We start from the raw sequence: 13314 nt of genomic DNA on the forward strand, positions 1-13314 counted from the left end.
CTGATGGGCTAAACACACACGGCTTTTCCTTGAGAGGTGCACGTTGTAATGGGGGGGGGGGGGGCGTGAAAAAAAAAAAAGAAAAGAAAAAATACCGGGTGTGCAAGACAAGGTGTCTGGAAAACATTAGCAAGGCATAGAATCTGTTCACAGCTGCAGTCCCCTTGGTGGGTCATGTGACAGGAGCTGGCCTTTGTTTCCCAAGCAGTGACCTCTACTGAGCCACAAGTGACCTTTGAAAAGTGGCCAGCAAGCGAAAGGGGGGAGGAGCGCCTGGGAGAATGAGTTGTGTTGGATTAGGGGGGCACTGATGGACTGCAAAGCAGTCGTGGAATCACAGAGATAGAATGGCAGTCTTAGAGTTGGAGTAAATACACTGCCCCGAGTGTGGGCCAGTGACGGGGGCTCTCTGCTGCACCCATGTCACTTGCTTAGCAGTAGCCGCACTGTCCTCCACCCGGGACTCACCCAGCCTGAGTCCCACTTCTACCCCGCTTCCTCCACCTGAACCATGCAGCTACTCTGAATGTGTCATTCATCTCTTGGAGAGACAGCTAAGGGAACTCGCATCTCCCGGTTCATTCCCCAGATGCCCACAACAGGCAGGGCTGGGTCGGGGCCAAAGCTGGTGGCTGCGACTCTCAATCCAGGCCTCCCTCATGGGTGCTGGGGGAATGAACCCAGTTCCTCAAACCGTCACCCACTGCCTCCTGGGGTCTTTATTGGCAGGAAGCTGAGAAGTCAGGAGCCGAAGATGGAGCTGCTAGGTGGGAGGTGGCGTGTGAGCTGTGATGCCAGACACCCAGTCCTAGAACTCTCTTAATGTATCCAAGAGCAGTGGGGGTGGGGGGGGTGACCTGAGGGCTTGTTGAATGAAGCCAGGATGCCACGTGGGAGCTGAGCCATGTGTTATGGCCACAGGTGGTCCATCAGAGCGTTTCCGCCAACTCCACGCAGAAGGTGCTGTCTTTTACCACCACCACACTGGACGACATCCTCAAGTCGTTCTCCGACGTCAGCGTCATCCGCGTAGCCAGCGGCTACCTACTCATGGTACGCATGCGCTCTGCCCTCCTGGGCGCGGGGACGGGGCTGGGGCGGCGTGGCTGGGGTTCTGGGTTTTTTTGTTTGTTTGTTTGTTTGTTTTTTCAGTCTTTACCACCCCTGCTTTGTAACTGTACCCCAGGAAGAGAGCTGGGGTTTGTAGCCATTTAGAAAGTATTCGTGTAGAATGATTTGGGCCCCATGTGCACTTTATCCATCACTGACATGTACTATGTTGTGCGCCACCCAAAATAGAAAGTCTGGGAGGTGTTGGGTTCCTGAAGTTTTCCTCTGGGTTTGGGGTGATCGTGGAGGTGGGAGAGAAACGACAGGATCATCACACGTTCTCTCTGCCTTTGTCCTGCCTGCAGCTTGCCTACGCCTGTTTAACCATGCTACGCTGGGACTGCTCCAAGTCTCAGGGGGCCGTGGGGCTGGCTGGCGTCCTGTTGGTGGCCCTGTCCGTGGCTGCAGGCTTGGGCCTGTGCTCCTTGATTGGGATCTCCTTTAATGCTGCAACAACTCAGGTAGGCAAAGAGCTGCTCGCCTCTGGTTTGGTGACCAGCACCCCTCCCTGGGCACGGTATGTCCCTTAAAGGGCCTTAGCCTCCCCGGCTGGGATGCCACTTGTCTCCACAGGGAACCCTCCCGGCTCCAGGCCAGTGGGCGGGATGTCCACTCGTCTGGATTAGGCAGCTGCCTCGGTTGTAGGGATGTCTGTGGTTCATTGGGACCACAGGTCTTGAACCCTGACAGGTGCTAGCGTCCCCTGGAAGGCTGGGAAAAGTGCAGGGAGCTGCTCCAGGGATCACACTCTTGAGAAACAAGTCACTGTATTGACTTTCAAAAAAATGATTGTACACGGACCCTAGACCTTGAAAGGGACAAGATGTGCCGGGAGCCCAAAGTAACTGGCCTTCAGGGCTGCAGGTGTCTCCCTCGGGGCCTTGGAAGTGGTCATCGGGGTGGCCTGGGACCGTGTTTTCTTCGGAGCTCTCCATGGGGTCTCTGCATTTCACACCACCTCCCGCCCTCTGCCTGGCCGCAGGTCTTGCCATTCCTCGCCCTCGGAGTCGGCGTGGACGACGTCTTCCTTCTGGCCCACGCGTTCAGTGAGACGGGGCAGAACAAAAGAATCCCGTTTGAGGTAACAGCAACACAGAAGCCTTGGGAGGTGCCAGGCTCCTACAGCCACAGGTTGGGCCACGCCCGGGGATAGCCTGTCCCATGCCGTTTTTGCTCCTATGGGATTCCGCGCACCTTGCTTGCTTGCGGGACTTGGAAAGCTGGTGTTAGGTGATGAGGCCGCAGCGCTGTGGTTTGTCGTCCGCAGGACCGGACCGGGGAGTGCCTCAAGCGCACGGGCGCCAGCGTGGCACTCACGTCCATCAGCAACGTCACCGCCTTCTTCATGGCCGCGCTAATCCCAATTCCCGCTCTGCGAGCCTTCTCGCTCCAGGTGAGTATCCCAGGAGCAATGTCCAGCATCCTGAGTCTGCCTTGTCTCCACTACGGCGCTTAAGGGAGCACTGCCATAGATAAGGTCGAGCGTGCCTGCTCTTGGGGCTCTGCACAGCGGGGCGGGTGCCACCTTAAACCATAACCCTGACAGCTGTCTCCTGTGCTTTCCTTCCTCTGGAGCCCCCAAGCAGTTGTTGCAGCTTAGCTCCTCGGTGGGCCCCTTGCTACTCACAGATTCTGGGGTCTGCCTCCTCTGCTGGCCACCTCCTCTGCCTTCCCCAAGCAGCCCTGCCCCAAGGCAGCTGTGTCAAACAGGCTTTACTGGTGTGTAAGGGTGAGGTTGCGTGCCACCCAGGCCAGACGTGAAGCCGGCTGGCAGGTAGCACCATGAGAGCAGGTGCTGGCCACTCCCCCTCCAGGGGCGTGCTGGGGGCTAGCGTCCACCTCCTGTTTCTTAGTCACCCTCTGAAGTCTCTCCCCTACCCCTTTCAGGCTGCCCTGGCAAACTCCATGGGCACCCCAAGTATCTTCTCCTCTCCTTCCAGACCAGGCCCTGCAGACCCAGTAGCCAGCAGGGTGTTTTTCTAAAGCGGCAGGCAGCTTGTAGAGGTGCCGGGCACAGGCAGTTCCAGGGGGGAGCGGCTGCTGGAGGCACAGGACCCTGAAGGCAGCCAGCCCAGCAGGTAAAGCAGAGCCAGGAGCCCTCTGCTGTGGTCCACCCGGCCCAGAGTGGCCCGGGGCTCTGCTAGGGATCTCCAGATGTCCCTAATGTCTTGTGCATTGACTGCACGTTTGAAAGCTTCAGCTGCTTCCAAAGAAAAAGGCTGAAAGCACTTGCTGACTTCACCTCTCCCTTCCTCCCTGAGGATGTGATGGGCAGCTCCTGAGGCAGCCCGGGTCTTAAAGGAGACTGCGGCCCCGCTCAGGGCCCCTGCTTTCCCTCTCTGCACTCCCGTGGAAAGTGAGGATCCAGAGCTGAGAGAGAAACGGCTGAGTCACGAGTGAGGCTCCTGTGGGCACGGGCTTAGCTCTTTCTTCATTTTTACAGTCGTCCCTTTAAGAATCTATCAGTAATGGGTTTGGATTTCATTTCACTGATTACCAATCGACCCGAGCCACTGAGTCCCCCACTGTGTGTGGGTGTGGGGCTCCCTTGATAATCAGTGTGAGAGAGAACAAACCCAAGAAGGTGATCTGCCCATCAGCCAAAACCACCCTAAAGGAAAAATACTGAAAGGCAGGTGTATTTTTATTATAAGTGGATGTAAAATAGAAATAGTGAGTGAAAGAAAAAAAAAAAAAAAACAATAAATCTGAAACTGAACTTGAACACAAGAAACGTGAAAATACTGTGTGACTGGTGATGTGAAAAATAACAAGCCAGAGGAGTCGTCTGAATTAGGGGTGCAACCAGAGTTGTAGAACGCCTTGTTAATTTTTTTTTCACTTATTTGAGAGGCAGAGTGACAGATCCTCCATCTGCTGGTTCATTCCCCCAGATGCCCACAAGAGTTGGGGCAGGGCTGGGCCAGGCTGAAACCAAGGTCTGGGAACTCAATCCAGATCTCCCCCTTGGGCAGCAGGTACCCAGCGACTTGAGCCATCACCACTCCCTCCAGGGCCTGCACTCACAGGAGGCTGGAGTGGAACCTGGGCACTCTGGGTGGGGTGTGGGAGTCCTGACCCCTGAGCTAAACGCCCACCCCCAGAATGCCTTTCCCACTGGGGTTCATCTGCCCTGCACCTGCGGCTCTTGCTCCGTGGCTGTGGGTTGAGGCCTGGCTCTAGCGTCTCCCAGGAGCGGGGCCCTGTCTCCTGGCTCTCTCTGCTTTCCCCCTTCTCTTCTGCTCGCTTTCCCCTGCCTGTCTTTGGTCTGCTCTGTTCTCCATCTGCTCACACTCCTTTCCTTTCTTCTTTTCCCTCTCCCTTCTTCTCTCCTCTCCTCTCAGTACATACTGATGACTCATCAAGGCAAACCCTCCTTTCATGGTATCCCATGGTGTGGTGCTCTGAAAAACTCCATGAGTTGTCCTTGCAAGCAGTAGCCTCTTAGAAACCCTGTACGCTAAGCTCGCCCAGGTAAGCACCTTACAGAGACACTGAGTACTGTTGACTGTGCATTTCTAGAGTGTTCTAAGATGGCTTCCCAGAGTCCTGATTACTCAAGAATGGGCTTCCCCTGACACGCTGGCTCACTGTCTGTCCAACACCTGGGAGGGGACGGGGGTAGCAATATCAGAAACAGGCCAGGGGAGCGTGAGACCTCACCCTGGAGTGTGCCGACAACCTAGACCTGAGCACTGGGCCTGCACTCATGACGTGATGCTGGACACCGCGGATGCAGCATCAGAGGGGAGAGCCCAGAGTGCTTCTGCCCAAATACGCCTTTGGGTTCTACCCCATTCCAATTTTGTAGCCTGACCAACATAAAAAGACTATTTCCTGCCCCCCAATGCCCCCAAAGAAGCCGTCTTAAACTTCCCTAGCAACCTTCATGCATCCGTTCCAACGCCCCCTCTACGACCAGAAAAGCAGTGGCAGCCCTATGATTCCTGGGGACGCAGGGTCTTTATTAGGGGACAGAGTCGGCAGCGGTGAGGGTCTTCCTCCTGGTTGCCGTGGGACTCCTGCATCAGCTTCCCACTGCCCCATCACGTCTTCACCTTCCCCAGATGAGGTTCAGGTCCCAGCAGAATTGAGAGACTTGAGCCAGATGGACCTTATTGTTGGACACAGGGCATCTCTCCTGCCCCTGCTCCCACCTGAGTGCTGTGTCCTCTCTCAACCCCACACAGGAACGTCCCCTCTACAACCCCCACCCCCGCCATGCTCCCTCATCCCATCTGAGCCGCTCTGCAACCTGGGACCGGCTTTTCTTTGTACTTTGTTGATAGCTCTAGCCATATTAGAATCTTGTCTTACTTACCTCTGCATCTCCAGTTCCCAGTGCAAGCCCTGGATTTTTTTTTTTTTTAAGATGTATTTATTTATTTGAAAGAGTTACACAGAGAGAGAGAGAAGGAGAGGCAGAGAGAGAGAAAGGTCTTCCATCCACTGGTTCACTCCCTAATTGGTTGCAACGGCCAGAACTATGCCAATCAGGAGCCAGGAGCTTCTTCCGGGTCTCCCACGTGGGTGCAGGGGCCCAAGGACATGGGCCATCTTCTACTGCTTTCCCAGGCCACAGCAGAGAGCTGGATCAGAAGTGGAGCAGCCAGGACTAGAACTGGCACCTATATGGGGATGGCAGTGCTACAGGCAGTGGCTTTACCCACTACACCACAGTGCCAGCCCCCTGGCTGTTTTTAAAGTCTCTGTCCCTTCAAGAAGTTCCCTGGTCACTGTAGTGGTGTGTTTATTCCTACGCAGCTATCTGTCGTCAGCCTGATCCGAAGTGTCTTGCGTCCATTAGAGTCGTTAACATAACTACTGAGGGATCTTCAAGGTAGATGAAGAGGAAAGGCTGGGTGATTTTGTGCTGGAGACTCGGCTCTTAGATGGTCTGGTTCACTGGGCAGGGCCTCAGCTACAGAAAGGCACCTGTTCCTGAACATGCGCTTCTCGCGCAGTCACCGTGAAAGCCCTGGGCGAAGCTGTGCCTGGATGCTGTTGGGTGCCAGTGATCGCCCGCTCTTGGCCAGTTGGAGGTTTCACGGCCGGGCAGTTCACTGAGAAACCCCATGAGGGTTTTGAGCGCGCCGAAGCCAGTCCTGATCGCTGCTCGGCTCCCCCACAGTCCAGTCCCATTTTTCCAGCCCTCTCCCTTTGCCGGGCGTCTCTCAGCAGAATGCTCCTTTGAGCTGTCCTCCGACGCCTTCCCCCCATTAACAGCCCAATTTTGTAATTTTTACTAGGTCAGCAGGAGACTTGCCAAGGCACTACAGAACCGAGCCCATGTTTATTTTAGGTTATGGAGTGACTTTTGAATCTGCACTTACTTATTCTGCGTACAAAACTCACACACGAGAATTTCTTTCTGCTTAACTCTCCTTGACCTCCCGTGTTACTCTGCCTCCCACCCCCACAGGCTGCCCCACGGAGGCTCCGTGGAATGTGCCATTAAAAGCCTCAGGGGACACCTGGGACATTGGATTTCACGTCTTCCAGGGATATTTTAGTGTGCTTGGTCCAGCTGTATCCAAAATTTCAAGTGCAAAATCACGGCTGCTTGAGGTCTCGCCTCGTCTTCAATTACAGCATCTTGAGGATGCTCTGTGTTCTGACTTTGTGGGTTAAGTCGGGTTGGCAGGAGCAGTGCAGTCCCTGTAAAGACCCAAATAATAGTCTCTTGATGATGGAAGAGTAGCAGAATGATGAGAAACCCCACTTAGCTCGGGAGGGAGGCGGTCCCTGGCCGGAAGGCGGCGTTGCGGTGACCTCTCAACTCTGTCTCCGCCTCCCAGGCTGCAGTGGTGGTGGTCTTCAATTTCGCCATGGTCCTGCTCATCTTCCCTGCAATCCTCAGCATGGATCTGTATCGCCGGGAAGACAGGAGACTGGACATTTTCTGCTGTTTCACAAGGTGTGTTTTCATGCTTTGTTGCTTGGGTACGCGGCATGGTACGGCTCAGTCCCTTGGTCTGTGGACAGAGAAGGGATTGTAGCTAACAGGGGTGTCCAGATGTGGCGGCAGCAGGGGAGACCCAGGACAGGGGATGCTTCCCAGATGGGACACCTGAGTCCCTGGGCTTTGCCCCAGCCCCCTGCAAGCTGCATCAATGGCGCCAGTTGTTGGGGAGTTTTTCAGATCTCTCTGGATCACAGCAGAACAGCCAAGCCCTCTAGAAAGCGTGCAGTCCTTGGGTGGTTTTGTGTTGCTTTGATTTCTTTGAAATCATACTCACTGTCATATCGCTTGGCGTCTTTGAGCCAAACGCGGACCCAGCCACCGTCTGTTGGGCTTCCTTGGATGTCCTTGTATCTGTATCCAGATCATGCGGTGACACCTGCCGGGTTTGGTGCTAGGATAGTCTCCAGAGCTATGGAACACGAGTGTCAACACCCCCTTGTCCACACGCCACGTACACGTCTCGCCTTCTTTCAGCCCCTGCGTCAGCAGAGTGATTCAGGTGGAGCCGCAGGCCTACACCGAGGCCCACGACAGCACGCGCTACAGCCCCCCGCCACCCTATAGCAGCCACAGCTTCGCCCACGAAACGCAGATCACCATGCAGTCCACCGTCCAGCTCCGCACCGAGTACGACCCCCACACGCACGTGTACTACACCACGGCCGAGCCGCGCTCCGAGATTTCTGTGCAGCCTGTCACTGTGACCCAGGACACCCTGAGCTGCCAGAGCCCGGAGAGCACTAGCTCCACGAGGGACCTGCTCTCCCAGTTCTCCGACTCCAGCCTCCACTGCCTCGAGCCCCCCTGCACCAAGTGGACGCTCTCGTCTTTCGCGGAGAAGCACTACGCGCCCTTCCTCCTGAAGCCCAAAGCCAAGGTAACAGCCTGAGGCTCTGCTGCTGTCTGCCTGCGGCCCAGCAGGTCGGCAGGTGGCTCAGGGAGGGAAATGCATTAAAGCGTGATCAACGACGTCGTGCCTCCCAAAAGACGCAGTGCATTGAGGGGTTGGGGCCGTGTGAGTGAGCTCAGCTTCCACAGGGGTCCCGTCTCCTGCAGCAAGCATCCGTGTCCGTGCGGAGCCCACCCCGGCCTCTTCAAGGAAGACTCGGTGCTGGTCCTGTGGGGTCTGACCGCGTGCCTTTCCCTGTGTTGCAGGTCGTGGTGATCTTCCTTTTCCTGGGCCTGCTGGGGGTCAGCCTGTACGGGACCACCCGAGTGAGGGACGGGCTGGACCTCACAGACATCGTCCCTCGGGAGACCAGAGAGTACGACTTCATCGCCGCGCAGTTCAAATACTTCTCTTTCTACAACATGTACGTGGTCACGCAGAAGGCCGACTACCCGAACATCCAGCACTTGCTGTACGACCTGCACAAGAGCTTCAGTAACGTGAAGTACATCATGTTGGAGGAGAACAAGCAGCTTCCCAAAATGTGGCTGCATTACTTCAGGGACTGGCTGCAGGGTAAGACACAGCCCGGGGTGGGGCCTCTCGGCCATCATCCACAGCGCCCCGCATTCTGTTGTGCGTTGGGCTTCCGTCTGCTCCTTTTGTCCCTGTTACTAAAGTGTTGGGTCATAGTGTCACGCTGACACGTTTTCACAGACTTCCAAGTGTTGCTTGGAACCCAGGAACTTCCGTAAGAATTTGTGGGTACATGTTAGGAAAGGGGGGACAATCATGTTATAAAATAAGGAGCCAAATGACTTCTGTTGCTCTTGTCCTTCGGGCTGGTGGCCTGTTTGGTGACATCTATTTGAATGGCAGACTGATGGAGATAGAGAAAAAGAGGTCTTCCATCCACTGGTTCACTCCCCAAATGGCCACAGCAGTCTGAGCTGGGCCGGGCCAAAGCCAGGAGCCAAGAGCTCCATCCAGGTCTCCTACATGGATGGCAGGGGTCCAAGTACTTGGGCCATCTTCTGCTGCCTTCCCAGGCACATTAGCAGGGAGCTGGATCAGAAGCAGAGCAGCCAGGACTGGAACTGGTGCTGCACTATGGGATGCCGACGTCACAGACAGTGGCTTAACCCACTGCACAAAGCCAGCCCCTCATTTATATTTGAACAGACTAGATTTTTAGAGCAGTTTTGGGTGCACAGTACAATCTGAGTGCAAGGAGCGCTCTCCATCTGTCCCATGCACAGCCCCCCTCTGCCATAAGCAGTCCTCCATCAGAAGGGGCATTTGTCACAATCCAGGAACCTACACTGAGGCTGCATTATCAGTCACCCCAGAGCCCATCGTGTGCATTCAACTTCCTTTTAACCATCTTGGATTTGGCAAGTGAAGTCAATTGATAAATGCTTGATCACACTTCACATTAGGTCATAAATCATCAAATCCTGTCCTAAATGCCTTTCTTGGCTTCTTATCTTGCTCTTAGAAACGTTTCTAGGAAATGCTAGTCAACTGGAGAAGAACAGAATTGTCTAAATCCGCTCCTGACTGCTGACTGAACACAAACGTGTTCTGTGATTCCAAGAACATCTGTTCATTTATTCTGTGTTGACACATGCACGGTGAAGGAGAGACTTGGGATAATTATCCACACAGTTCAAGCAATGATGCTTTTACTGGAATACCCAAATAATTATGGCCCCAACATTTTTTTTGGCTGAGATTATCCAAATGATTGTCTTAATTTCCCACTTAATTAGCCTTGTTTAAATACAGATTTAAGTGCCCTTTTTTTTTTTTTTTTTTTTGGTCTTTCTTAAGTCAATACACAATTTGATTGTAAAGATTAAGCAGTTTCCATGTGAGCTTGCATGATGTGGCAAACAAGTTGAGTCTGACCAAAAATGGTTCAGTATGGTATCTGGCCTTTACTTAAGGTTCCTAGGATTTTTTTTCCAAATGTACATGCCAGATTTGGCTGATGTGTGGTGGAAGGTGAAGAGAATATTGTGTGCCGTGATTATCGTCACGCAGCCTGCTCATCAGACTGACTTGAATGTGTTCCAAGTGTTAACTTTTTTACACTTAGTTTTGAAAGCAATGGCTTTTGGGTCATGAGTCAGGAAAGAACCAGAGATTCCTTGGTTTTCATTTCATTGACCAAATCATGCAAGTAATGTGCCACCAGTGACAAAGACCTGCTGGGTGACGCCAGTCCCAAGCACCAGAGCCGGCCCTTGGCGGCCCAAGTCCAACAACGTGGCGATTGGGCTTGAAAATCCTTTTATTTTTTTCAGATGCATTTGAATCACGTTTAGATTGTTAAGTGGAGCAACTGGACCTGTGTGCTCAGGACTCCCTACACCCAGATCAGATCCGGGGGCCCTTGGCTGCTTACCCATCCTTTAGGCTTCTTGCGTGGTTGGCTTGGTCTGTGAACATTTCCTCCCAGGAAGAAATTAGCCTGGAGTCAGCTTCCCTGCCAGACGATTTCCAGTGGTGGTTCAGTGATGGAAGCCTCTTTGGTTTTTTTAGTGGAATCACCATTCAAACCGTGTCACCTCATTGGTCTTGATCAACATCATAGCAGTGTTTGAGTTCACTCATAGAAATAACCTGTGTGACATCTTGGACCATGCATGCAAATGAGAAGATGTTAGAGGGAGAAAGCCATGCTGTACACCTGTGCAAATGCCATTCATTTATATTTCTCATTGAATTTCACAAATGGAATTTGGAGGAACATTTTCTCTTTAGGATCCTACATTTGAAAAAAAAAAAAATGGACAATTGGGATAATTCCTTAAGCCAGAACTGTATGCCAGAAACTAGTTTTTAGTACACATTATTTATAATGAGAGACGCTCCAGCTGTGGTTATAAGGTTTTGCAGTAAACTGAGTAGAATCGCAGTCTTTTGCTGGCAGCCCACGGTCACCTCTCGTTCTGGGTCCAGGCTCAGTGCATGCACCTAGGTCAGCCTGTTGTCCCTTGAGCTTTCTTGTCGCTGATCAGAAAATGTGAAAATAACCCTGCAAGGTCCTGGATGTTGGCGTAAAGTCGAGAGCTCGCTCTTGGTCATCTTGGAACCTGCAGTGAAGCGTGTTGGTAATGAGTTTTGACCAAGTCGCCTGCAGGGTTGCCCTATCCAGCTCTGGTCTTTCTTCCTTTCTATGACAAGTCCGTGGTGTCCCAAAAGTCTTGGAAAATGCCTTAAAACAGCCCTTGGATTCTGGGGACCCTCTGGCCCCGGATGTTGTGGGTGCCTGAGTTAACTTTGTTAAGCTTGTACATGTCGTCAGTGAGTGCTTCTTGGGCACCACGGTGCATCCGGGGCACTGAGCAGTTTGTGCCAGCCCTGGCATCGGCCTGCCTGGTTTAAGCCCAGCTCCGACATTTCAGAACCTCACCTTTCTGGCCTCAGTTTCCTCATCTGTAGAGTGGGAATGCAAAACCACTCATGGGATCGTCAGGGGCTCTCTGTGCGTGAGCTGCCCTTGGGATTCAGAAAGGACCAGGGAAATCAGGAAGTGATGAAAATTCTTTTATGGAGAAGAAAACAGGCCAGGCCTCCCTTTTAGGGGTCTGGGGGGAGGGAGCGGTTGTTTCTCCTCTCCTGTTTATTTTTTTTCAAAAACAGAAGGGGAAAAAAAAAGACTGTGGGTCATAAAATGACATCTGTTCAGTGCGGCTGTGTGCAGGCCCCACTATGAGAAACAGGCTAGCTGTGGGCTGGGAGCACCGCTGTGCTGGTGGTCCCTCCCCACCCTGCCCCCTGAACTGGGGGCTTCCTTCCACCCTGGAGCCCACCAGCCGCATCCCCAAACTGTTCGTTTTTTTTTTAAAGATCATGCCCACAGCGGGAAGAAAAGACAGAAGGAGGAGCCTCCCCCGCCTCCAACCCTAAGAGCTTAACCATGCCGAGCCCAAAGCAGCCAGATTTTTTTTTTTGTCTTTGAAGTCACCCAAGGCATGTCCTGAAATGAAATAAACCCTTCTCCCGTCTTACCAGCCATGCCTAAGCCATACATGTACAGCTTGTTCAAACGCTGTGGTTTCCTGAGCCGCCGGGGCCTGGGGGTTCTACTTGGGAGGCGGCTGGCGAGGCCAGGGGGGCTGGGGGAGGCGGGAGGGTGGGGGTGGGGAGTGTGCGCCCCAGCCGGCACTCAGACCCTAGGGCTGGGTCACCAGGGCCCTGTTTTCTCTTCCAATGCGCTTATCTCTTTACAGCTGTAGCCAAACCGTCTGTGATGATGGTTTTGATTACAGGGCCCAAGCGCAGCTGTGTGTGGTGGGCTGGTGGGCTCGCCCATCCCCCAGCCCAGAAAGCACTCCCCACCCCACCCTCCCCGGGGCTTGCGGTTTGTCATCTGTTCTCACAGAGCCTCCTTGTATTGGCCTGTGGCTTCCTGTTCTGCGTCTGATCCAAGTTAACCCGGTGAGGGATTGCCCCTCGTCAAGGCGGGCGCACACGCACACACACGCACGCACGTACACATACCCCAGGATCCCTCCCTTCCCGCTCCTCGGAGAGGAAGAGAACGGTTGAGCGAAGAGGTGTTGGCTGTGATCTTTACACAACCTGGCAGCGGGGCCCGCAGCGTGTATTAGCTCCACAAGCCGACCAGATGGAACAAATTCACCCTGGGCTCCAGAAGCTGCAGAGGGGCTGTTTGAAGTCGGGAGCCTGGATGGGTTTCTCCTCCCCTCCGAGTGGAATTTCTGGTTGTGTGCAAGAGCCAGTGGCTTAGCACCCTTTGTGGCATGACGCGGTTAATGAGCCCGGTGTGCGTTTCGCTCTCCTCTGGAAGAGGCGTGGCCGGAAATCAAGGGGAGGTTTGTTTTTTTTTTTTTTGAAGCTAAAGTACGCGCATTTGTTTCCTAGAAACAAACATCCCACCACCACCCCTTGTAGGCAGTGATGATTAGCAACCTGCAACTCATTCACGAAAAATGTAATCGTATTAGTTGGAGTGGAAGTAGAATCCAGAGAGGGCTTTGATGGATGGCCAGTGGTCCCCTGTCCCGCCTGCGGCCCCCACCATCAGCCCCAGGGTCACTGTGGTTCCGAGTTGTAATGGATTCCACACATCGGCCTTTCCTAGGGCTCCAGGATGCGTTCGACAGTGACTGGGAAACAGGCAGAATCATGCCGAACAATTACAAAAACGGATCGGACGACGGGGTTCTGGCCTACAAGCTCCTGGTGCAGACCGGCAGCCGCGAGAAGCCCATCGACATCAGTCAGGTACCTTCCTGCTGCACCCCGAGGGAGCTGCCGGGGCCAGGGGCGGAGATGGGGGCAGGGTGCGGGCCGGCAGCTGCTGCACCACAGCCTG

At 53.8% G+C, this 13314-nt stretch overlaps 1 protein-coding gene across 3 annotated transcripts in view; it reads left to right on the forward strand.

The window, feature by feature from the left end:
* Positions 1–13314, forward strand: part of PTCH1 (patched 1) — a 64808-nt gene that overhangs the window by 34398 nt on the left and 17096 nt on the right. For all 3 annotated transcript variants that reach the window (XM_051847163.2, XM_051847159.2, XM_051847169.2), the window contains exons 9-16: positions 922–1053; positions 1416–1571; positions 2093–2191; positions 2378–2503; positions 6909–7027; positions 7550–7952; positions 8231–8540; positions 13081–13223. In XM_051847163.2, the coding sequence (XP_051703123.2) occupies positions 922–1053; positions 1416–1571; positions 2093–2191; positions 2378–2503; positions 6909–7027; positions 7550–7952; positions 8231–8540; positions 13081–13223 (1488 nt within the window). The remainder of the gene's footprint in view (positions 1–921; positions 1054–1415; positions 1572–2092; positions 2192–2377; positions 2504–6908; positions 7028–7549; positions 7953–8230; positions 8541–13080; positions 13224–13314) is intronic.

The sequence above is a fragment of the Oryctolagus cuniculus genome, chromosome 1, assembly GCF_964237555.1.
Source record: "Oryctolagus cuniculus chromosome 1, mOryCun1.1, whole genome shotgun sequence".
Lineage (NCBI taxonomy): Eukaryota > Metazoa > Chordata > Mammalia > Lagomorpha > Leporidae > Oryctolagus > Oryctolagus cuniculus.